The sequence below is a fragment of the Corvus kubaryi genome, unplaced genomic scaffold (genome assembly GCF_017639235.1).
Source record: "Corvus kubaryi isolate FWS band 111438036 unplaced genomic scaffold, C.kubaryi_AGA036_p1.0 74, whole genome shotgun sequence".
NCBI lineage: Eukaryota > Metazoa > Chordata > Aves > Passeriformes > Corvidae > Corvus > Corvus kubaryi.
In genome coordinates, this window is record NW_024582061.1 from 14,805,219 (window position 1) to 14,830,986 (window position 25,768).

The 25,768-nt window shown below is 45.8% G+C and overlaps 1 protein-coding gene across 6 annotated transcripts in view; it reads right to left on the reverse strand.

Moving 5' to 3' along the window:
• Positions 1–25,737, reverse strand: part of RBFOX2 (RNA binding fox-1 homolog 2) — a 172,099-nt gene extending 146,362 nt beyond the window's left edge. For all 6 annotated transcript variants that reach the window (XM_042051165.1, XM_042051174.1, XM_042051169.1 and 3 more), the window contains exon 1: positions 25,529–25,737. In XM_042051165.1, the coding sequence (XP_041907099.1) occupies positions 25,529–25,720 (192 nt within the window). In that variant the 5' untranslated portion in view covers positions 25,721–25,737. The remainder of the gene's footprint in view (positions 1–25,528) is intronic.
• Between the last annotated feature and the right edge of the window lie 31 nt (positions 25,738–25,768).

Below are 25,768 nucleotides of genomic sequence, written 5' to 3' on the forward strand. Positions count from 1 at the left end.
AAGAAGATTCAAAACAAAACACCATCCAACTCTGCTATGGGGACAAAACCCAATTTTTACAGTAAGTTACTATTTCCATTTCATTGCACAGGGAAGCAAGGCAAGCCTGTCTCAAGAGTTTGGAAGAAAGATCATGCTACTGTGGAGAGCAAAATTAACCAGAGAGGTATGGACAAGGGATCTGAATTCCTCAGTTTGGTCCAGACGGGAATGCAAGCCCTGCTTAAAAGGGAATAGCAGCTGCTGCTGCTTGTATTCTGCCCAGAAGGGCCTAGAACTTTATGTATTAACGGAAAAATGAAGTGAGAGACTTCCAGCAGTCTCAGGTATTGGATATTCTTATACATCCTGTGTTTAAATACAGCCATCAACAACAAAAATGAGATTGCAATTAAGCAGCACAAGCTCATAGGAAGAAATTGGGCCTGTGAAAGGTCAAGACAGGTGCCAGGAATCTTTGTGGTGACTGCAGTATTAAAATCCCAGGCTGCTGCACCCCAGGATCCTGGGAGACTGCAAGATCTGGGTCTGTCAAACAGGCAGGAGACAGACATAGTCCCTGCAGCATCCTACATGCCTCCAGTGCATTTCTCTCTTTTTACAGGCTTTAGGTTTAGTTAAAGCCCAGGAAGTCCTCAGGAACAGCATACAAACTCCTCACAGAGCCTCAGTTTCACCCTATTGTCTTCAAGGATAGTCGGAAGCCACTGGAAAAAAACCCACGCTCCCCTCCAGGAGGTCTCAAAACCCCCGGACTGCACATTCCAGCCAGCACCACACAAAAGCATCAAAGCCCCTCCCTTCCCCGCCTCCAAGACAGTGTAATAAACAAGGTGATGGAACTAACCCAAACTAGTTCCTCGTGGATTTGTACCCTCTGCCCCCTGACTGCTTCCCATTCCAGCCTCCCGCAGCTACAGCCACAGCCCCCCTCGCCATGTCCCCTGCTATGGTCCCTCCAGGCAAAAGGGAGCAAACACCATGGCGTGGCCAGAGCACTCATCCAGCTGCTCCATATGGAGTGCATAACCCACAAGTTCTGACCACCTTGCCTTCCATGGGGCACTTGTCTGCATCTCTCCCAGCCCATCACCATTTTTCACAAAGCTTTTAGGAAGGCGATAGCATTACAATTCCTCCAACTTTAAAATGGAATTGAAATTACCGCTTGGTTTGTAAGTGTGCATGTGTGGGCTGGGATTGTCACAGCACATTCACCTAAAGCTTGTTTCCTTCACAATTTAGTCTAAAAACCTCTCCTGTGTGCAATCCCCGGAGACTTCTTTGCATTAAGAAGTAACATTTCCCTCCCTGAGCCCACAGATGAAATGCAGAACAAAGGAGATCTAAAACCATTGGGCTCCTGAAATTACAGCATCATTTATCTTCCTATGCAGCACATTCAGATGAAGGAAACAAAAAAGGGAGCCACCCTCCCACTGAACACACAAACATCTTAAATTAGGTACAGAGAAACTGGCAGTGTAGCAAACCTCTGAGCTGGAGCAGACCTAAGGCACTGTGGCAAATAGCAGAGAAGAGGGCCAGTCAAATCTTAAAACCCTGCCAAAGCACCATTTGCTTTTTTTGTTTTATTTCTCAAGGTTCCTTTACAAATATAGCCAACATTTTTTAGTCAAAGCTCTAGACAGTTGCAGCCCTATAAATTCAGTTCTACTTGCTCCTTCCTTCTGCACATTGCTCGGCCCAAGTATAAAGGGATTAAACCTCAAACTCCCTTGAGCTATACAGTGATACATACCTTTTAAGAGTATGGGTTTTACAGCCAGATTAAGCCAACCTCAAAAATCACTGTACCAACAAAGTGAATTGCTCTGGTTTTTTTCCTCTCCTGTTCCCAAGTGTGCATCCCTACTTCACCTTTTGCATGTACAGTAGGGATCACAGAAGAAAACTGCAAGTCAGATCAGCTTGCTGATCCTCCTGGAAACTAATCCCTCAAAAAGGAGAAGGATTAGATTCACGAACAAAGGTGGTTGCTACAGGCCACGTTATTCCTAACACCTGTACATGGGAGGATGTATGACCACATGGTTGAAGTCAGGGAGAAGGCAGGGCTTCTCCTTCAATGAAAGCATAAGTTTCCCATCAGCTTAAACCAACTGCAACAATGAGAACTTTGTTGACAAGACCCCTCCTTAGAAACTACCAGTCCTTGACCTCCATGCATTTCAGAGCCTTTTACACAGGCATCTATAACAATGCTTTATGATTCAGAATTTTTGCTCCCTTGAAGAACTGATCATCAGAAACATCAAGCAATCATCTGAAGCAGCAGAAGAAAGTCATGGTGTCATCACATTTCATGGCTTCCCTTTCTCATGCCAAAACATCGGCAGTACTGTATGGCCTAACCAGATACAGGTGATGTTGGCTCATATTTTGCTCCTTTCTCCCTCAGAAGCAAGGAGCAACTCAAGTCTGCCGCTGCTTTATCACAGACTGGAGCTGCTTAAATGAGTTTTCATGAGCAAAGTGATGCTTTTAGGATAGTAGCAATGAGTACTCAAAACCAAGCTGTCATGCTTAGTCCATTAATTATGTCCAGAGCTGTGGGAATCCAAGAGGGAAAAGGCAATTTTATCGATTAAAACTATCTACACTTGGTAGCTATTTTCAGATCAGTAATTGGAGAAGACCTACAAAAACAGATGCTAATACCTTTTTCCCCAGTGAAATTGTAAAAGCACACACAGATCTGTTCTGTTTTCAATGCATCAGATTTGTGACCTCCATGACTTCCAGACAAAAAACGCTGCTCTTAGCTACAGGCCCATCTACCAGCGTCGCAAACAGATGCCACGGATTTGACAAGACCAACTGCAGAACACTGATTCTGGGGAGAAAGTCAGTGGTAGCAGGAGGTTTGTAGAAGACTTCACTACTAAGCAAACTGAAAGTATGCATCCTCTATCATCAGAGCTATCCATATGTTAGCAACGTTCCTGCTTCTCAACCTGATACCGCAGCCTTCAATAACAAGATTTGCACACAGTCAAAAGCTGAGAGACTCAACCTCAGAGTGGAATATGACCTGACTTCAGTGATTAATGCTTTCATTACCCTTCAGCTGGACTATAGCATGATGACAGTGACAGCACAAGACCTCAGCTTTAGGTAATTACAAATCACACAGAAACGGGAGGTGCAATTTCGTGCTTTGAATCACTGCAGTTCGCCATACAAATGGCTAAGCATGTCTAAGGGTGAACACTTACACGGGTCATACTACAAAATACATTACTCTTGAAACCAAGGAGGCTCACAAACTTCATCACTTCCCAGCAGTGGTAGGCACATGCTTACTTCAAATCCTCTCTCCCTTAAAAAAAAATAAACAGTAAAACTTTTTTCACATTAAAAATGTGGACAAAAAAATCTTAAAAAACAAATCTTGAAAGAGCATATATTGCTTTCCCTCATGGGGATAGGAAAGAACAAACCAAATCTCATATAGTAATCACAAATTGCTTAATGCATTACAAGAAAGCACCAAAATGACAACCACAGAAGATAAGGTTGTGTGTGTATAAAACATGTATTTTTGCACCTATATTATACATAGTTATATATGAAGCTGACCAAAACTGAAACATAATAGACTCCTAAACTTTCCAGGCAACTGCTGACACCAGCGGAGATTTTGCAGCTCTAAAACTGACACCAAAAAAATGAAGAAAGGTCTAGGAGCATTGCTGAATTTGCAGTGCATCTTCCTAGTGCCAAAAAACAGACTCCTGAGGCACCAACAGTACCACCTGTAGTGTAAAAATGTTTGTATAAAGATGAAGCTTGTAATCCTCCTGGGTGAAAAACTGCACCTCCCAAATCCCATCCCACAGGAAGACAGCATTGCATCAGTCAGAGTCTATTGAAAGATAGCACTGGTGCCTGGAGGATTACTTGAGGCTTTAAAGTACAGCAGAAAAAGGAAAAAAATTAAAGGATACTGGAATTTCACATAGATGTGAGTGCTGCATGAGAAAGCTGTTATCAGCCGCACAGAAAGACAGTGCACAGATTTGGGACAGAAGGGTTGAACACATGTAAATTACAGATTGAATTCTGTCCCCCACTGCTCTTCAATCAGATCAGGAAAATTAGAGAAAAAGACCAAAATCTGCTCCCTTCTGAAAACAGTCAAAAAATCTCCTGGGGGAAGAAAAAAGAGGGAAGGAAGAAAAAGTTTTCTGTTTCTCCTGCTGCCATTGCTGAAATCAAAATGGCTACGAATGAGAATCACCAAAACTCAGAACTCTACTACACAAAGAGAACATAAAAGCACGGAGTCCCACACTTTGACGGTGGCAATTCTGGCTCTCCTGCACCCTGGAAGCCACATATTACAATCAGGCTTAGCTTCCCAACTGACTACATGTAGGTCTCACCATTTATGAGTCCCAGTCTGCCACTTTTTGTATTTACTTCTGGAGGGGCTGGATGCTTTTGCCACAGCAAAAACACATTTGCAAGCCCTGTGCGCTGATCAGGAAGAGCAGTCCTGGTTTCTCCAGGTTGCTGCATGAAGGCTTCACACCTTTGCAGTGTCATTCTCCCACTCCTCCAACTTTAAAAGCAATAGGAGGAAGCTTGCTTCAGATATTTCCCTCTCCTCTATTGACAGGAAATACTGCACCTCTTCTCCACTCCTGCCTGTACAAAGGACAAAACAGATGACTTTACCCTTTGTTCGCTTCCTTCTAGCCTTTTTGATTCAACAGCCAGTCGATGCTCATGCAATTCGTGATTTAGGCTTCCCTGGGGTTTGTTTTGTTCATCTTTCTCCATTGAATTACTCTGCTCTGTGCTGCAGAGAAGCCACAGCAAGCAATACTGTAGCCACTACTTCAGAGGTAACAGCACACTCCATTGCTCCAAGCAAAAGCACCAAAGTGGGGAAAAGAAGGACAGCACATCCTTCCTCCCATATCACCCAACACAACCACCCACTGCAAACTGCAGCCAGTGACTCTCAAAGACTTTGCCTTTGGCTGAGGGGAAGCATTCAGCAAGAAAAGCTTTACATGGCCCAGCAGAAAGGTGCACCACTCAGGCATCCGGCATTTGCACTGGCATGAAAGGACTGGGTTTCTCTCTGGAAAGGAGCTCTGTTTTCTCCAGCATCTGTCAGACCCTGGGGACCCCTTAGCACTTTATCAAACACTAGTCCCACAAGGCTGTAACAGCACAGGATTTGGGAAAAAAAAAAAAAAAAAAAAAAAAAAAGCCCCTGCAGCTTTGTACTCCCATCAGTTACCTATCACCTCTACTACAGAAATCAGTTTTTGAGGAAAATTATTGGTTGCAATTCTGATTATTACACCTATTTTGCTCATCAGTTACACCAATTTTCAAATATCAATGTAATTACTAAAGGTAAAGTCAATCCATTGTCAAGGCTGATTTATTGGTCAAAATCCAGAAGGATATTCTGGACAAAGAGGACCAGACAAAGAAAGAGTCGATTTACATGATCCAATTAGAGGTGAAAAAACACTCCTCTGTGCAGCCCAGAGGAGGACCTGAAACTCCATCCGCCTCTGTCAACTGGGACCACAGCAGTCTGGTCAAAGGAAGCTTCCCCAAGGACCAGCCACCTGCTGTAATTGCTTAAAAAAGAAAATACAGAGGAACAAAGCAGAGGATCAACACAATAAAGATGGTACCAAACATCTATCCAGAAGTTCTTGTTAAGAGAAGCAATAACCTCCTTCCAAAAGTATAAAATGCGTCTTCAACAGCTTTTATGAGTTGTGATAATGTGAACACTAGACATCTTTTAAATGTTTAACAAAAACATCATTCAGATTACTAAGAGTAACATCATAGACAAAAGGGAAATGGTTTATATTAGAAGAAGAAAAAATAATTCCCTCTCAGAAATTGTGAAATGTGTTTTTTTTGTAGCACAATCACCCCTGAAAGCTCAGGATACAGAAGAGGAGAACCTCAAATGGTGTGTAAAAAATAAGGATGTGGTTTGCAGAGAAATCCACTCCACCAAGACGAAATACAGATAGGACATAATCCCAGATACCGCATGTGGAGAGCTGGGACAGGAAGATCAAGATCAGGGAGCCCAGGCAGGCTTCAGCACGGCTGCAAGGCAGAGACAGATAAAAACACGCAAACCTGCCAACAACCCTTTGAGCAGCAAAAGGGCCGGCGCCCACCTACACTGCAGATGGAAGGGCTTCAGGGCAACCCAGGCTCACCGACCTGCAGCTACACAACTCCAGGGCGAGCCCGGCGCGGGCAGCCGCCCCCGCCCCCTCCAGCCCCGAACACACAGGGTGCCCCTGGGGCAGGCGCAGCAATGAATTCATCAGCGGGTGCTGGCAGGGTGCCTCGACTCGGGAATTCAATAGGAGCAGCAGGCCGAGGAGCAGTGAATAATTCAGGCGCTCCGCTCGCTCACACCATGCCGAGGAAAGATGAAGCCTGCTCGCATCGCCTTCAGCCGCCCCGTCCGGGGTCAGGACAGAAGGCGGTGCGCGAGTGGCACCCGGCTGGACGGGCCCCGCGGAGCCCGGGAGAGCCGCCGGCTCGCGAGCCGTGCCACGCTGGCAGCAGCCCGGCCTGCCCTCGCCACCAGCGGGAGCGGAGCGCCGACACACTACACAGCACAGCTTGTTCCCCTCGCACACACAGCTCCCTGTGTCCCGCCGGGAAGGAAAAGCCACCGGCAGCGTCATGTGCTCTCCATCAGCCCGGCTCCCAAAGCTTAAAGCAGAAGAGGTTGAAGGCTATTCTCCCGCAGCCACTGCTCTGTCCCTGGAAATGTTTGTGTTAGACTAGCCTATCAAAAATAGGAAAAGCTGCGGGGGGGGGGAAAGAGGGATAAGGCAAGACAATATACAAGTGAAGTGCTGGGGATATGAAAAATGTTAACCTTCAAAGCAATAGGGTGTTACTGACTCAACACTACATCATGCAGCAGAGGAAACAGCTTTTGGAAAAAAAATCCTCTGTGCTGGTCAGTCCATGTCAGGCCACGTCTAATGATGACCTGGAGCACACAGAAACACTCAGGAGAGCTTTCATCTACTCTATGCGGACTGAGAACAGAAAATGATGACAACTCAACACACTCCAGAAACACAATTTCTTCTTGCCACCATTAAGAATGTGAAAACCTCAAGAAGGGCAAAAAGTATCTCTGGATTTCTTTCCTCCCCATTCCACAAAGAGACATCTAATGCTGAAACCGTTCTGCCAGACCTCGAGTCTTGAGGCCAGAATAGACCTGGCAGATCAGGCCAAAGTTCTAGGTGCTCTCATTTTTCAATCATGCATCTCCCAGTACATGCTGCAACACGGCAAAAATGCCTCCAGCACATAATGAGTATGCACCCTCCTCCTCCAGCCCAGCAGACAGCTTTGCCCCAAGACAAGGTAGCCCACGTTATCCTACTGGTCAGGACAAAAGCATTCCAGATCGGCCAGGGCATGAACAAACAGTAGTTACTGCAGCCGACAGCAAGAGGCAGAGCCTCACTGCTGCTGATAGCAGCACTGAATCAGACTTCACCATGAGGAGTTCTCCCCATCGTTTCTGCTCTCAAGGACTTTCCAACCAATTCGGGATCGTACATTTCACACAGAGGACGGCAGTATCAGCTGTACTTCCCAGGCATCGCGCTACAGCTCACAGACATGCTCAAGCAAACAGCGTCTGCAATGGCACTGTACAAGGCTAAACAGATGGAGGTAGATTGGGTCCACTGTGCTCAGTAGGAGCCCAGTGGGGGGGAAAAATATCTCATTTGATACTTATTCCTTTTCCTGCACAGCAGACAAACAGGGCAAGGCATCTTAAGCACAGATGTCTGTCCCATTACAGATCTCCCTGGGGCCTACCAGGACTTAGACTGTATTTCAGCAAAGAATCCCAGACAGAACATGAAGCCTGGGCTCCAGAAGCAGCTTCTTTATCTTCACTGCATTTTCTATATTTTTAAAAAAATTTTTGGCACTCTGCTGACTGTCACAAAGGTGACAGTCTTGGAATGTACAAATCTGTGCCAAAAACTGTGCAGAGAGAAAACCTTAACAACGGTATATTAGCTGAATACAAACTCAGTTCACAGTGTATTTAGATCAAACCTTCTGAGCTTCAGATCTTACTATACAAACACCTACAAACCAGCAGCTCTTCCTTTGTAAAACAGAGGTGGGATGAGAGAGAGATGGGAGAAGAGCATGAAGTCTGTCTCAGTCTAAATCCCTCATTCCTTTTAACAAACAGGAATTACTGCATCATTAGATTTAGTGGCAGTACTTAAAACCAAATCGGATTTGGTGAGAAGAAAATAAAGCTATTGACTCCTGACATTTGCAACTTCAAGTATATTAGACCAGCTCCTCCATTTATATTTAGTACACTAGTAAAGAAAGCAGCAGTCTCTAATTAAGCAGACACAGCATAATCTTCACTGAGGGATCAAACGCACCAGAAACCTTCCCCTTCCTGGTGCCACGGCTCCCTGGGAAGCCAGGCTCTCACACGCTGCGGAAACGATCCCAGCCGGGTGAGTCACCACAGCCATCCCAACGGGGCATGATCCAGAGGGCCGCTGCAAACAGCTGCTGGGAGATCAGCTGAAATAGAGAAATTGAGACAAGGTCCCAATTTTGCCTGCTCCAAGAGGATTGTTTTATTCTTCTCAATTTGTCTGGACCAGAAACCTCCTCCATGCCTCCAGGGACTTGTCTCCCTGTTGAAGGGGGTGACAGCCATTGTTTTAGCTTCATTGACACCATCATAGATTCTATAAGCCAGAAGAAACTTATGTGATGTGCCTCTTAATGGACAAAGAGAGCCTCCTGGAAGAGCTCCTGCGCAGCAAGGTGTCAGGCCACTTCTTAGCACAAGGGAAAGGGAAAGCAGCACAAATTGGAGGGGACGGAGGGTTTCAATTTGGGAGTGCAGTGCTCTGTCAAACACTGCCAAAGCAGTTTCTGATATCTCTGAGATCTACAGCTCTCACCTACTTCCCCAACTCAAATCTTTCAAGGAATTTACTGATTTCCTACAAGCTCCGCACTATAAAACAATCCCTGTTCTTTTTGTGTTTGCCCTTGGCACAAACAGTGCTGGCATTACTTGGACATATGCTGCCTAAATTCAGAGAACATAGATGAAGGATGCAATTTCCCTTTAGCTTTAAATTCATTATGAGAAGCAGTTTTCTTAAGTGATCCTACTCACTCCAAGAAAATTGGAGCTATTTTATATCATGACATTCAACCTACAGGAAACAGCAAAGTAAGAGCTGAAGAGGAATATTCACAGGGAGGAAACAGCAGGAAAAGGACCAGATGAGTATCTTCAACATGCATAAAGTTTTCCAGCTCCGTTTCACTTCCTGGGCCAGCTGAGAGTCACTGAGCAGTACTGTGCTGTGCCCAGCCGAAAACGTGAAACTCAACCCCGAGATTCCCCCTGACAATCAAAGGAAGGGTGGGAATCTCTCAACAAGCCTGCCCAGGAGGTGGAAATACCCTGTAAATGAGGTTTGGCCAGATATACTATATCTCCTGCCTTTCTCTCCTCTGCTGCTTGCTCACTGTGACATCCAAGCTATCAGTCACACAACTCATCAGCATGCAGTCGCCTGTACCCCCCTGCCCACAGCCTCCCCGTACACTCCCCAGCATGCAGCAGTAATTGCCTTTCCTATTAGCCCACAGCGACAACAGCTGCCATGGCAACCAGCAATGATTTTAATAAGTTTGGTCTGTTTTCAAGGGCAGCACACGCGTGCCGGCACATGAGCACGTTGCAGACACGCGCCAAGGGGAAGGAGGACCTGCCATCAAATACAAAGGCAGAGTTGAAAACACTTGGATCAGAGAAACCGTGGATGAGCAAACATTTACCCCCCCTCCTCTGCAGGAGGAGCAGATGTCCACTCACTTCTAAAGCAGTATGGATGTGAGAGAGGTTGACAGTGGCATGGTGGTACTAAACATGCAAAGGACTCTCCTTGCGGAGCTACAGATACTACCAGGTGACAGAAGTGACATGCAGCTGCACTGTGGGTATGTCATGACGCATCACCCCACAACACTGCTGCTGTCAGCACTGCTGAGATGGGCACAGCCAGCACAGGACACCACCTTGCCTCTCGAAAGGACAGCACAGGCAACATATCCCCCATAGCGGAGTCAGCTGGATTTAAAGTCTTCTCTTTGGCATTACTTATTTTCTTTGAGATCATGAAAAACAAACTCTGAGCCAAATGGAGCACAGAGAGAAAGGATCACTTCTTTCAGAACCTATTTACCCCCAGCTCAGCCTCAAGGTATGGTTTCACACCATGCACCCCAACACAAGGAGTCACTATACAGAGGCTGTGCCCATGGTAAATACCCCACAGACACACAGATTGGTGGCCCAGAGCAAAGGGCTGTTATCAATCAGACCAACCGACTCCAGGTGGTCTAAAGCTGCCTAACCCAGTAGTACTGATACAACATTTGCAAATCACAAATGTAATACTATCGGGGTTTTTTTTCAAAAGCCTTTTGAAAGTTTAGCTTAATCATCTTCTGTCCGTCATCTACTCACCAGCTGCTACAAAGGGACAATTTCTGCTATGCAAACTGCACCAGTACCGGTAAACTCCACATAAAATCTTGGGAGGAAACAGACAAGAGAAGCAAACATGGCACAGTGAAGCCCAGAATTCCAAACTGGCTGCAAAGCTAAACATATCGTATCATCCCAGTCTCACAAGCTACGCAGACTCATGGGAGAGGGCATTAAAAAAAAAAAAGATAAATCTGTAGCACCTTTTCCACATGTATTTTGCACAAGCCTAAAGAAAATATGAAATATCTAACAACAGGAAGAAGATCAATAAATGTAATTAATTTGAATTTTGAATTTTGGTGCTAGGGAAAGATGCTGTAAAATGCTGCAATCTACCTTCTGCTAACACAGCAAGCTGATGCAGAGTAAGGCAAGAGCAGTGTGCAGCTCACCATGCGTTCCAAACATCCTCCAAGGACCGCTCTTTAGATGGAGGGGGCAGCAATAAAGGAGGCCACCTAGTTCAAACTAGGGGATGAAAAATGGCCCACTGAACCCAGTGCTCTGAGATTTCTGCTTCTCTGCAGGTGACCCGGGGGACTTGTTTCATTTCTCTGCATTACCTCACACCACCTTTCTTCCTAACATGAATACTGTGCAATTAAGGATTTAAGAAGGGCTCAAATCCAGGATAACTGAGGCTAGGCTAAAGAATACGGGGATATTTAACTGCTAAAAACAAAGGATTAAATCAGTGAACAGGAACCAAAAGATCTGTTTTGATTCCTGTAATGCTATCTGCCTTGAACAAACTCTGTGGATACACTAGTCTTTGGCTAGCCCATACATGACAGAAAAAACCTCATGCTATCTAGTGACTGAACCACACTGGAAACAGTGGACAAAAAAGACTTCTGGGAACCTATACAGTTGTCTTCATCTGCCACCTGAGCCGTGACTGTGAACCCCTCCCCCAAGCAGTAACACTACTTCATTTTGCTGTACATCCTCCCTTTCCAAGCAGCACATGAAAATGATGCTCCATCCTTGCCAGATTCATTGCTGCCCAGGGGTTTAAATACAGCAGCAATGAATTGACTGGTCTTGTTAATTTAATTCAGCTACATGGGAAATCTGTAAACAGAAGCACAAGCCATGACAATACTATCAGAGGGCTCTGAACACAGAACTGAAAAATTTGCTTTTGGTCATCACTGCTAACCGTGCAAGGAAGAAGAAATTTTCCTACTGGACATTTTACATTTTTACTGTTTAAGCTCTTCAGGTAAGAAGAAGGTTTCCTACAGGCAACACTGCTTTTTCTACCCTGCCAATTAGCTTCACACACAACATGCTGAATTAGCATTTGACTAGACACGCTTCCAGCAACTCCAATCCAGGGCTAATTTAACAGACGTGACAGCACCCCTTGAGTCACCAGGGAAGGCAGGACCACCTGCCCTGACTCCGCCGGAACAGAGCAGCCTTTGGGAGATGAGTGATAACCACATCCCATCCTCCCTTCCTACTGCAATCTTATTTTCACAGTACACCTGTTCAAATGCAACCGTAATTTTTTCAAGCAACTTCATGAAGAGAGTTGCCTCCATGAGGAACACTATGCAATAACCATCTGTATATAAACAAATCATTCAGAGAGCGAAGCTAACTATCCAACAGACTCCGCACCCCAGGAAAATCCATACAAGACACAAAAATATTTACCTGGGAAGTAAAGTTGGGAAGTGATCTATTAAGAAGCTCTCCACTACTTAATGTGACTGTGTTCATCATCAAAAATCCTGCCCAGGAAGTCAGAGGCAGAGAAAGCCTCACAGTGGTAGGAATTCACCCATGGAAGAGGAACAATGCCACATGTTTACTCCTGCCCAAGGGGTCCAGAGATTTAGGGATAGTCTTTAAAATCCTATCCTAAAAACAAAAGTAAAAACTGCCAATCCCAGAACCAATCAGACAGATTTACAGACCTCAGAATCTTTAATTGCAGACTTGCAGCATTTCAGGCATCAAGAAATTGGTGACACAGTATAAGAAACTGCTCAGGAGAATTGTACCTAAAATTTGTGTTTCAGACTAACCCTGAGGATCAGGTAAACTACGCAAGCCAAACAAAGCACTTGATACTACTGAGCCAGCAGGGCCAGTCAGTTTGTCCACTGTACTGAAGCGTTTCCAGACTATATGCATCATCTCTTTATCAAGAACCAAATCCAAGAGAAGCAACTTCACAGAACACTTTACAATAGATAGGAGAGCCCAAGCACAGAGATTTTATGTTTATTTAAACACAAACCTCATAAAAGAGCTTGCTAACACCTTGTCAGCAACAGTGACTAGCTGACACCAGGCATCTTGGAAGATTTCAGTGCACAGGAGAATCAAACACACCCATCTCCTGCCACACTTCCCAAGGATGGTCAAGGACAGGCACTCCTTCAGGCAGACTGTCATCACATTCAAGTTGCAGTCAGAGGGTTCCTCTTCTGAGGTAACAGGACCATTCTCTCCAGTTTGCCTGCAGATTCCACACATCTACTAAAACCCAACAGAAGCAAGAACATAGGATGATCCAGATCTACTGAATCACTATCCATTCCCCATCTACATATTAAAACATACAGACTGGCTAGTCTTTCTCTGCACATAGAGATGCCTCAGAGTTTTGGACGCTAGACAGGGTAAGAAAGGAGAACCAGGTCACCAAAGGTGAAAAAGAGTGGCTGGTACAGAAAGGATAGAACCAATGCTATATCAAATGCCACACTGCAAAGCAAGCCAATACCCCTACCAAAACTCCAACGGAGCTGCCAAACTCTGCCCCATGAGCCTATGAGCTACTCCTATGGTAAATGTCTGCAGTAATCATGAGGTCCAAAAATGAAACAAATACCATGCTGGGGGAAAAAAAAAAGCAATAACTATCTTCCTGTTTTCAGTAGAAAGGTCATGCCTATTTAAGGAAACCTTCCCAAGAAACATGGACATGCTCCATCTACATCCATCAACTGAGAGTCCAGATTTAAGTGTAATCACTCATCAAAGAATTCCTAGTCCTTAAAGGGGTCCTGGTGGAAGCAAATCCAACTCGTGCTCCTCCTGGCATGAAAAGCAGTCACAAATGCCTGATACTGCCCAAGGTGAAAATATCAACCCATTGACCAGCAAAGGAGGAATTATTACTCAACAATTTAGGCAGTGAATAATAGGAGGAAAACACACACACACACACACACAAAAGAAATCTCATAGCATCTCCATCTATTCAAGTCAACACCTTCCCCATGGGAAACAACCATCCCCAGGAGAACTTACACATTGGTCTGGCTGAAAGAGGGAGATAATACTTAGATATGTTATCAGACCTATTGCCAGAGACATTTCAAGACAGAATATGAAGCATGAAGAATTCTTAGTGGTGCTAATTTGTGATTTATCAACAGATAAAACTTATTTTTCTGAAACTGTAGCATTTGGAACTCACCATATGATATTCTTGTTGAAAGCCAGAAGAGATCAGGCAAGATGGTGAAATGCAGCAAGTCTTTTCTGGAAGGATGTAATCAGGGGACAGAGCAAACACAAAACCCAGACCTAATTATGAGCATAATTTCAATTTCCTGGCAAAGCCACACACAGACATATATATATATAGACAAATATCAGGTGTTCAGACAATATATACTCAAACACTAGCCTCAGCCTCATTCACCACATCCAAATCCATCACAACAGCAATGACAGGTCACAAGAGGGCACTGAGAGAAGGGATGGTCAGATGGTATGCTGGTTTTGACTTTCATAGAGTTAATTTTCTTCACAGTAGCTGTTATGGGGCTGTGTTTTGGATTTGTGCTGGGAACAGTGTTGATAATTCAGGGATGTTTTAGTTACTGCTGAGCAGTGCTTACAGAGAGTCAAGGCCTTTTCTGCTTCACCCCACCAGTGAGGAAGCTGAGCATGCACAAGAAGTTGGGAGGGAATACAACCAGGACAGCTGACCCCAACTGACCCAAAGGATATTCCATACCACATGGCATCATGGTCAGCATATAGAGCTGAGGGAAGAAAGTGAAAGGGGGGACATTCAGAGTGAAGTTTGTCTTCCCAAATCACTATTACACATCATGAATCCCCGCTTTCCCTGAGGATGGCTGAACTCCTGCCTGCCCATGGGAAGTGGTGACTGAATTCCTTGTCTTGCTTTGCTTGCATGTGTGGCTTCTGCTTTACCTGTTAAACTGCCTTTATCTCAACCCACAAGTTTTTTTTACTTTTAGTCTTCCAATTCTCTCCCCCATCCCAGCAGGAAGGAGTGAGCAGCTGTGTGGGGCTTAGCTGCCAGCTGGGATTAAACCACAACAGATGGAAACACTACAGAGTTAAGTTCCACTGTAACCCTCTCTATCTGACAATCAAAATCCACAGTCGGTCCATTTCCTTTTACATTCTCCTTCTCTTCTCTGAAGTGTTCTCTGACCCATGGTTGACATCTAACCATCACAGAGACACCACTGTTCCCAAATGCCACTATCACCTCCTGCTGAGTCCATCCCACCATCGCAAATGATGGCCTTGCCTCCTCTGTCTGTGACCTCTCAGCTCAGCTCTCACATGAGGCACTTGGCATGCAGACCACCACCACTCTTAGGAAAATCTAACCAGCCCAGGAAGTCAGACTTTTCCAAGAAGTGCTTAGGTGTAAAGGTCATATTGGGAAAAAGCTGCTAGATCCAGCTGGTGACATTAGCAGATGCCAGGTCTCCACTGGATTCATGTGAGCTTTGGAGAGGACACCAGCTTCATCTTCTCCCCTCACTTCAAGGCAACATATGCAGAGGTACTGCCAGGCTGGTCTTTATCTCCTCTTTCCAAAAAGCAGTGGGATGGGGTGTTTATTCCTCCCCTACAGCTTTATACTACTTACAGTGTTGTAGTCTGACAATCCTAGCAGTAAGATCAGGCATCCAGCCCAAAACTAGGCTTGTTGTCTGCAGCTCTCTGAAGATGACAGAACCTCAGCCATTTAACACAATTCTGGCCCCCCCCTTTACTCAGCTAAGGAGAACAGAACTGAACACCCATGCAGAAGCAACAAAAAGCAGGCACTGATGGGATACATGAAGGACTCATTATTCAGCAAACAAAAAGGAGATACCAAGCCCATGATCACCCACGTATTTCACCTGTATGCCAAGTGGCAGGATTGCTTTGCAGCCCTAATGTGTCACAAAGTCTCCTCAGCAGAACATGCCTCTCTGTCCTCCTCGCTGACCCCACAAGTGACCACGCTGGGACCTGTGTTCTCAGGAAGGGGGGGAGCTGCCAGTCCCCACGGCAGCCAGCGCAGGGAGCTGGTCAGGAGCTGGTTCCTGCCTTTGCTGTCCACATAGCAGCTCTCTGCTTCCTAACGACCAAAACATGCTTTTTAACTTGAAAGGCAAAGTAGCTACATTCTCTCCTAAAATAGCAACTGCAAAAGTCAAGGGCTGCAGATTAAAAAACAGCAACTATCCATGCAACTTCCAGTGTTTCCTCATGTGCAGGGATGTTACAACAAATCAGGATTATGTGCTATTTTTTCCTAATTCCTGCTTCATTCAAGCCTAGGAAGCACTGTGCTCTGAGCAGTATAAACAGCTGCAGAAACCCAAAGGTGGTTTTGTAGTCTCAGACAAGCAGTATCAATTCTACTTAAAAAGTTAGATTTCAAACCTTATCTTCCAAGTAAAATTTCACTATGATGCTGACCAAGTTCCTTAATTCAAGGTACTCTTCTGGGCTTTAAGATAAAGACAACAACACTGTATAATTGCCCAACATGACACAATTAAGGATTGGTCTATGGAAGCAGCAGGCATCATATACACAGTGGAAGTTGTAGAGAGCTATAGATCAAGGATTAAAACATCACCAAAACCCCACCTCAATAAAAAAGCCCCAGCTACAATCAAAAATACAAATAAAAATAAGTTAGGCTTTAAGTGTCAATCGTTTTTTGGCAAAATTGGTCTTATTACCAGGTACTTCAATCCCCCATTTCCACAATAAGGCACAGTGTACCTTTTCTACCTCTCAGGAAACTAAAAAAATAAAATCATTGGTACCTGTGAAGCACCCACACTACAGTGGTGAGTACTGTAGAAGAGACCATTAAAAATTAATAGGTCTGTATTCGGTGCAAGGTTTAGATTATCTGCAGTAAATTCATATGGGGTCATACATGAGATGAAAGAGAAGGAATGAAATACTGCATAGTCCAAAACATGACCTTACACCCATTTTAACTGGTTACAAAACTCCCATTAAGTTTAATAGCGCCTCAGTGAACACCATCCATTTGTTGCACTCGTGGAGATGAAGTCATTTCTAAAAACATAAAAGCTATGACCGCATAATTGTGACCTCACATGATGTCCTCTTGTCACATTCTCCTGCTGGGCATAGCAGTTACAGGCTATGAGTCCCAGCCCCTTCAGTGTGGATACACCACGTGTTAAAGTCTCCCCAGTCACAGTCTGCTGTGCACAGGTTCTCACCCTGGCACATTCAGTCTCCTCAACCCTTTGTGTGGAGGAAACAGCACCTGCAGTTCCAGACCACCCAGGACAAACATAACTCCAGCACCACCGCAGAGTAGCACACCTCTTCCTAGAACCAGGGCATTGAGAGTATTCTGCATGTCCACACACTTCAACTTCCACTACTGGACAAAACAAATAACAGGATGGGCAGGTGCTTCAGAAGCCAGCTGGATTCTCCTGCAGGCTGTCCAAGAGACATTCAGATCTGCTGTTGCATATCAGCAGCAGTGGCAACACTTTATTGCCTCCGTTTCCTCCATGATTCAAATCATTCCTCAGGCCAATGTAACAAAAACACCTGTTTCCCACCCTCATACACGCCACCAGCCCCAGGACATCTGCCCGTACCATGCTGCCAGCCCCCCTTTCCTTCGGTGTGCCCCACGGTTCCACCTGCTGCAGCAACATCACAGCCCAGGCTTCCTTCCCTGACTGAACCTTTTGGATCTCCCCAGGCTGTGTGGCTGGTCATACTCATGGGAGCAGAAGCAGCATCACTCAGAGAGAGAGGTCATAAATCCCAGGAACCACCTCAGGTCGCTCCAAAGCTGAGCTTCAAGAATTGGTACCTACAGGCAAGGAGAAGCACTGACAAAACCTACTCCATCCTGGTCCAGCTTTGCTCCAAAGCTGCACAGGGCTTTTAACATGAAATAAGGGTAGGAAAGAGGCCTCTGATAGACCTGCTTTCCAGGACAGCAGGGTACAAAGGCTAATGAAGAAGCCATTGCTTGCACTTCCCCTCATTTCTTCTTCCCACAAAAAGGAAGCAAAGCCACAGAACAGAATAAAACCAAAGAGCCAGACAGAGACAGCTCAGAAGCACGATCTCTCATAGGAGCTGCTCAGAGTCATGCTTGGCTACTCTGCCGGCAGGTCCAGGGAGCCAGGCAGAAGGTGCCCAGCCCTGCAGCAGGGCAGAGCCTGGCCTCGTGCCCCCCTCACTGCCTGAGGTCAGTGAGCAGGCTGGAGGAAGGGCAACCTTCCCACCTCTATCTGGGCAAGGGAACAGCAACCACAAGCAGCAAATTATAGCACCAGGATCCCAGCTAGAGCCTGCCCTCAGCCCACACGGCACTAAATCAAGGCTTTTTAGTGATGCCTTGGTGGAATTTTCTTCCTGGGCATCACCGTCAACGGTGACAACCAACCCAAATGCCTGCAAGAATCTCCTACAGAAATAGCAGTGGGAAAGCTGTGCAGAAAGTCTCCATTAAAAGAGCACAATGCTCCAGTCCCTTGAAGAAACCTGAGCCGGATCCAGATCCCAAGGCCTTAAAGGCCCCTGGGGAGCATATTTTGATATTTGTGACACACAGAAAAGCCACATAAGGTTGATTCTTTAGCCTATTAAAAGAAATTTAGCTATGTACACTCAGAGGGAAAAGTGCTGACACGATGAGGGTTTTTTCCCCCTTAAATGTTGCAGCTTGATCCTGATCTCTATGCTAATACCTGCTTTATTCCTGAGGCAATTATGAGCAGATAAAACCCAATAAAGTCATACAAGAAAAGCAATAAGTGCTTCTATTCCAGGCTCTTTGAAGCAAGTATCCAATCCTTCTGCACCACAAACTCTCCTAGATAAAGGCAAACATAAGCAACAGCCCCAGTAACGCACAGCCACTTCAAAAACATGCCAGTCTGAATCCCACTGTCCTATCCAAGTAGAAGATCTCATTACCTCTTTTCTAACCAGTGTGAATCACAAGTACCCTCTGCCCACACTCCAAAGGTTAGGAGGCGGCACAATGGTATAGCTGATTGAACACCAATGTCGCACCTCATGAGCTGACAGAAACTGCCGAAGTTTCCTGCTCTGCCCAAGCAGATGCTGGATCCAGCTCTAGTTCAGCTGATGCTGCTCATTAAACAAGAGGGCTTTTGTATACAATCTTCCTTTCTTCATGGCCACTTAAATACATCGTCGTATCACCGCTAAGGAGTTGGAGTCGCTTTCCTTTGGTCCAGCAAGAGAGCTGAAGGGGTGGTTTAGATAGATGCCGTATGTACGTGGGACAAGCCAAACAAGAGAGAGACTGGAACAGTTCACAAACACCCTGGAAATCTTCCAGAACAGAGAACACAGGTTACAAACCCAGAAAAATATGTGGCATTTCTCAGCAAAGCTTTCCTGCAGGAGAGGTACCCAGGCACAGCTCAGCAGGACAACTTGGCAGAGCCCTGACAGGGAACACTGCAGGGTCAGGATGGTGGCATGGTCCAGGACTGGCGAGGACTGTTTCATACAGCCCCTGCCATCGCTGGACTTGGCCCTGACAAACATCTCTAATTTGACCTGGAAAAAAGGAGGTGCACACAAGAAAGTGAAGCAGAGGGAGGGGGAAGCATGCTGGGGAAAATGTATACACATCTTTCAAACTGAATTTACAACAGATTGCTGGCAAAATTAAATTTACTGGAGAGCAAAGGGAGTTAAGGCCCAAAATGCAGTCAAGCAGCTCTAATCCCTAAACATCGGGATTATCTCATGACAGCTACACTCGGGTGTCCACTCAATACCACTGTAAAATGTAGATCAACAGAATGCTTCAACGAACTGGAACTCGTTACCTCTAATTGCTTCTCTCACTTCTCTTCTGGATGTTCTTCTGATCCCTCAGCCACCACATTTCAACAGCAAACACACACACACAGAGAAAGTCAAGTAATATCAGAGACGGGCAAATTAACTAAGAGATTTCCAGACAACCAACACATCTGCCCTTCCCTTTCACTTCATATAAAAACTAAGGTTTGCTGAGTGCCACAAGTCAAGTCAGCAGCATAGAGTGATAGGTTTTAAAACACCTTCAACTAATGTGATTCCTAACATTTTCCAGAGGGGCAGAGGTTTCTGTGCAGCCAACCAAACACTGCTAACGACAGGCTTTATTTTTCCAATCTAACAGGGGTATGTCCTTCAGCAGCAGTTTCCAGGGGGCCACAGACCACACACAGAATCCTGTTCAGATCTGTATCAACTTCAGTTTAGCTTCCCTATCTCTAGTGCAAATGAAGCAGTTGATTTATTTTATTTTACTGCTGCCTCCTTTGCATCTCGTGAGTGCTGGTACTCCTGCTGCCACCAGGCTCACCACAGCAGTCACTGAAAGCACAGTCCCAGTAAAGCACAAAGCCAGCACAGGAACACAGCTGCTAAACCTTCAGTGACCAGCACTTCTTTGAGACAACCTTGACCACAGAGGTGCAAACCCCCAATGCAGAAGGGCAAGGCAGGGACCCTGCTTGCTGGTTCACTGGGAGGAACAGCTGGCAGAGGGTATTGCACAGGATGTGCCTGGGAGCTGCTCCAAACTCAGCTAGGTGAGCAACCTTTCCAACATGCAAGGGAGAGACCAGGCTTCCTGCAAAATACCAGAACGCTTGTATTTCTAAACGGGAATTCTGAAAGGAAAAATAAAAACCTTATGTCTACAGCTGGTACACATATGCAGAAGGAAACCATCTCCAGTAGAGCCAGACCTCTCTTTGGCTTCCAACCTCACAACTGTGGCCATCACCTTTGAACACAAACCTCTGGAATCTACAGAAAAATACTGAGAGAGCCGGGAGGAGTACATGCAGCATACTTCAGTCGGGCTTTCCATTTTCCTGAATATGGCAAGAAAAGAGCCAACAGTAAAGCACTCTTAACAACTCTAAAATCCCAACTTTCAGCCTGTTTGCCAAAAGTTTTCTTTGAACCGGAGATTTTCTAAGTGTTCCCAGACTGCGTCAAGTCTAACTCATAACATTCAAATATTAAAAAAACAAAGGCCAAAAGCAAACAGAGAAACAACAACAAACTTAGAGGTGATTCATTACATCTCATCACATCAGCAATTCTCTGTCAAAACAGCATCCCAGAAAACCTCATCCTGGATCCAAGGCAGGGGTCAGCTTCGATAGATTGGAACTTTGCTTCTTTTACTGTAATATCTTGTATCCCTTGCATTGCTCTGCATCTCTTTACAAAGACAGCCATGCCATGAAAAATAAGAGGGAGGAAAAAGCTAACCTGATTACACAGCTTTTCCACAATTTACTGGAACGAGATGTTCTCTTCTGTAAGATTTAAAAATACAGACTTCCAAAGGGTCCCTCACAGCACAAAAGCTGTTATTCACTGGCCTCTTCTCAACTACAATCCCAGTCAGCCCTCTCACTTGTAAACCCAAACCTACCTAGAAATTATCAGCAGACCAATTTCTTGCCATCCTCTGGAGCACCACAAACAGGCCACAGCTTGAGCAAGGATACTGGCTGTCATGAAGCACCAGTCATGTCCCCACTCTCCCCTTTCTGGGGCACACTGCAGTTCAAGGTTTCCAGTCACTGTGCTGGAAAGGAGTCAGGCTGGTAGAGGGTGTCACAGACCATCTTCTGGCTCATGGTAGGATGAGAAACTGCAGACTTTCCTGTAGAGCAAAGACTTATCGTCTATTACATCATCGTTTAGTCACAGGGGACTGATCTCAACACCACTAGTCATCTTTATGAACCCTGTGCAGACATGGCTGAATGACACACAAAGTCACCACTCATTGCTGCCACTAAAGGTTTATGTGAACTGGGCAAGGCACAGACCACAGCTGCATTAACTGTCTGTCCTGACCAGTTGGCCACACTCATGGCTGCAAGAAGAGTAATTCTCCCAAATACTCAGGGATACTCAGCACACAAGTCATTCATGAAAGAGGAACAAGGATCAGCTCTGTTCACGCCTTACATCTAATTCCGCCCATATATTATAACCAGGTGTAATTTTAATTTTCTAACCAAACTAGACCCCATAAAAAAGCTAAATCAAAATTCAGCTTGGGAACTGAATGAGGAGTTGATTAACTTATCCAACCCGATGCAAAGCAAAGGGAATGTATTTTAGTAACTTTGTCAGCAGTGTAAGCTGTCTGGTACACCCCTAGCACCTGGAAGGGGAAGACAAAAAGAGCACCATGGAATTACACCCTTGTCTGCAATTTTAAAGAGAAAGGGACACTTCCCAGCTAGCCACAACACTTCTCATCTTTCATCATGCAAGGAATGGAGGAGGAGAGGGATTGTTGCAAGGGTACTTTCTCTTCCATCTGTGCAGCAGTCAGTGTTTTCTGACAAGAAGCAAATACAGCTGCATCAACAACTGCATTTCAGTGAAGTTTCACAAGTGACTTAGACTAATATAACTTTCTTTTTTTTTCCTCTTCTCCCCTGTGCTAGGCATTATTTTTACCCAGATCAGCAAGCTGATCCAAATGATTCAACCATCCAAGTCAGCAAACAGAGCATGAGGTATTTCCTTACCAGTATTTATACAGTTAAAAAGCAGCAATACCTTTGGGACCCTTTACTTCCAAAGCTTACAAACCTATCCAAATACTTCCAGGTGACATTCCAGGTGGCATTTGACTTTTGCCATTTATGGAACAGAGGGAGCTAAAAACCAGCAGTTCCTGGTAGACCTTTTCCTCCCACGCCACGATTAACTGAAATATGTCCCAGAAGCAGATAGCAGCCATGATCCGATTTGTCCCAATCCCAACTCAAGCAGCTTTACACCACCCTCCTAACAAGATCAGCACTGGCCAAACACCATTTATCCGGCCTGATCAAAGATGGATTAGATAATGAAACCCTAACTGCATAAGCTGTCTGAGCATGCTGGCCTGAGACAGCAGTAAACAAGAAGCCCAGCAGATTTAAGGGCTACTCAAAGCTTTTAGGCACCCTCTGCCCCAAGGTCTTAATAACTTGCTACTATCTTATCTTCCTTTGGGCTAGTTTTGATATGTCACACTAACAGGCTCCCAAAAAATCTATTAGTTTTACAGCTACATTAGTAATTTCTACAGCTAAATGATTCTACAGCATTACACGCTGTGTTTATACCGTGAGCCACTGGTAGGTAGGGGTTATGCAAAGAAGAAATGGTGGTGGGCATGGCATTCCGTGATTCCTTGCTATCAGCCCAGAGACACGAGGTCACCAAGTTTACACAGCAATAGCCTGTGGCTCTGGAACAGGAAGTAGAAAATTGACAGGATCTCCAGGAAAAACAAGGTACAACAGTTGCTGGTGTTATTTCCAGCTTTCAGAAAGCCTCTAATACATATGAGAGGGAGAAAAAAAAACCATCAAAGAATAGGCTCTTTATTCCTCCTGTAAGCATTACATACAGTTAAACATAGAGGATTTACTAAAAAGAACCCGTTATTCTAAAATAAGGTACTTCAAAAGAAGGCACTATCTGAACAGAAATCCGCATGATAGGCAACCTTGTGTTTTGTCTTTTAAGTAAAAAGATAACGAATTTCCCAAACATTAAAGAACACATTTTTCCTATCTCTGATATTATTTGTAAGTTTGTCTTAAAATTTGGTACTGCTTGCGTGCAGACATGAGAAGATTCTCCAAATATATAAACTACAGTCTTTAAAAACTAAAAAAAGTCAAGGGAAAATACTGAACATAGAATCACAGAATGGTTTGGGTTAGAAAGAACCTTGAAGATCACCTAGATCCAAATAATGGTACACATTTGTAAATATATACATACAGACATACATGTTTATTTTCATCTTTTATAATAAAAGGACTGAAAAATCTTTTCCATATATAAATACATATGGAAAGATTACAATTACACTAAGAATGCCAAATAAGTACAATATGGGTGCCCTAATCTGAAAAATAGCTACACCGACTACAGACGCACTTAAAAATTGGACTCTAGTCGTTGCACCTCACCTAATTTCTCCACTGCTTCCCACTATCTGATACAGAAATAGACCCCAACTTTCTGCTAGTTAATTCCACAATCAATCCCTAGTATCATGACCACCAGCACTACACACTGCTGCACACACACACTGTTGCAGCCCCATGGCTGAACGCTGCAATCTTACTATCTTGCATTATTCATTGAACAGACAACAAAGCACTTTTAAATGTAAATATAGGAGGGGAGTCTTTTATCTGTAGAGAAATTTCACCCATTTGCAATTAAAAACAAACAAAAAAAATCAGACTTTTGCTAAACCAGTCCAAGTCCCTTCCTAGGCAATTTTCAGTTGATTTACCCCAGTTTACGTCAACAACAATCAGTTAAGCCACTATATGCAGGGTAAACTGGTGCATCTTCTGTAACTACACAGGACCTCTGCCTCAGTTCAACTCTGAAGAGCTGGAAGAATTTCATGTCACCATGTTTGTGCACTCATTCATAACTCCTAGCAAGACACACCGTATAAACACTCCTTCGATGCTGAGCATCTTTCTCCTTGCAATTGTACACATTGCCTGAGTCATACTTGAAACCTACATGTGGGAGAACACACTACTTCAAGGGATAAAAGAGCACAGCAGGATCTTCACTGGCTCGTGGGAGAGCACAAGCAGCAGCACTTGGATGCGAAGCTCCAGCAACCGCTCAGGCCACACCATCACACTGGGGAAAACATGATGCTGTGGGGTGGTGGAGAGACCACCATGAAAGACTAAACATCAGACAGAACCACAAACAAAACCTTCCTGCTGCAAGCAGGAAGAGCAATTCTAGAACATGAAAACTGGGGACAGCCTGGGAAGTAAAAAGGGAAGAGCGTTGGCCAGTATTTGGCATCGTGATGAGAAGCACCATGGAGAGAACAGGATGCTTCCCTTGGAAAGCCAGGAGCACTTACCAACCCGAAAAAGGGCGAGAAGAGAAACAAGTTCAGATGAATAAATCACGCTGCTTCCAAAGAGCTTTGACATACTCATCACGAGAGACACAAGCAGAAAAGACCAGTGCAACTGCCATAATAAAACAATCCTCCACAACACCCAAACAAAGGGAGGCAGAAACACCTTGGCAGCATCACCCCACAAACACAAAGGCCAATGCACCTGGAACAAGCGATGTTTTGGGGACGATCAAGCCGCGCTGGCAGGAGACGACAGAAACGCGGGATCCTGAACCAACCTAGAAGACGCCCCACTACCCCGCTTCTCCCCCTTCCCAGGCAGCACCTGGGATTTCTCCTAACACAAGCCCCAAGAGCCGCGGGCAAACCCGCTGCCGCTGCCCCGCGCCCGGCCCCGACACCGCGGCCTCCCCGCGCTGCCCGGCGGTGCCCGGAGCGCCGGACCCGGCGGCGGCTCCCCCAGGGCCCCGCGCCGCCGCCCCACGTGCTGGGCTGCGCCCCTGGGAGCCGCCCGGCTCGGGTCGGGGAGCCCGGGGGGATCCCCGCTCGCCTCGCTGCCCGCGGGGAAAGGGCCGCACGCCCGAGCGCAACGCGCCGAATCCCGCAAACCGAAATCCAACGCGGCCCGGCCCGGCCGAGCCCCGGGGAGGGAGAGCCGGGGACGGCCCGGCCCTGCCCGCTACCTGCATGCCGCCGCCGTCGGCCTCCGCCTCCGTCCGCAGCCGCTTGCTGTGGCCGCCCTCCGCGCCGTCCCCGCCGGCCATGGGCTGCTCCAGCTCCGGCTCCCGCTTCACGCCGCGGGCGGACCCCGCGCCGCCGCCGGCCAGGAGCTGCGGCTGTGGCTGCTGCTGCGGGGGCTGGCCGCCCTCCGCCATCCGCGCCGCCGGAGCCCCGGCCGTCCCCCGCCGCGATCGCCCCGCTCT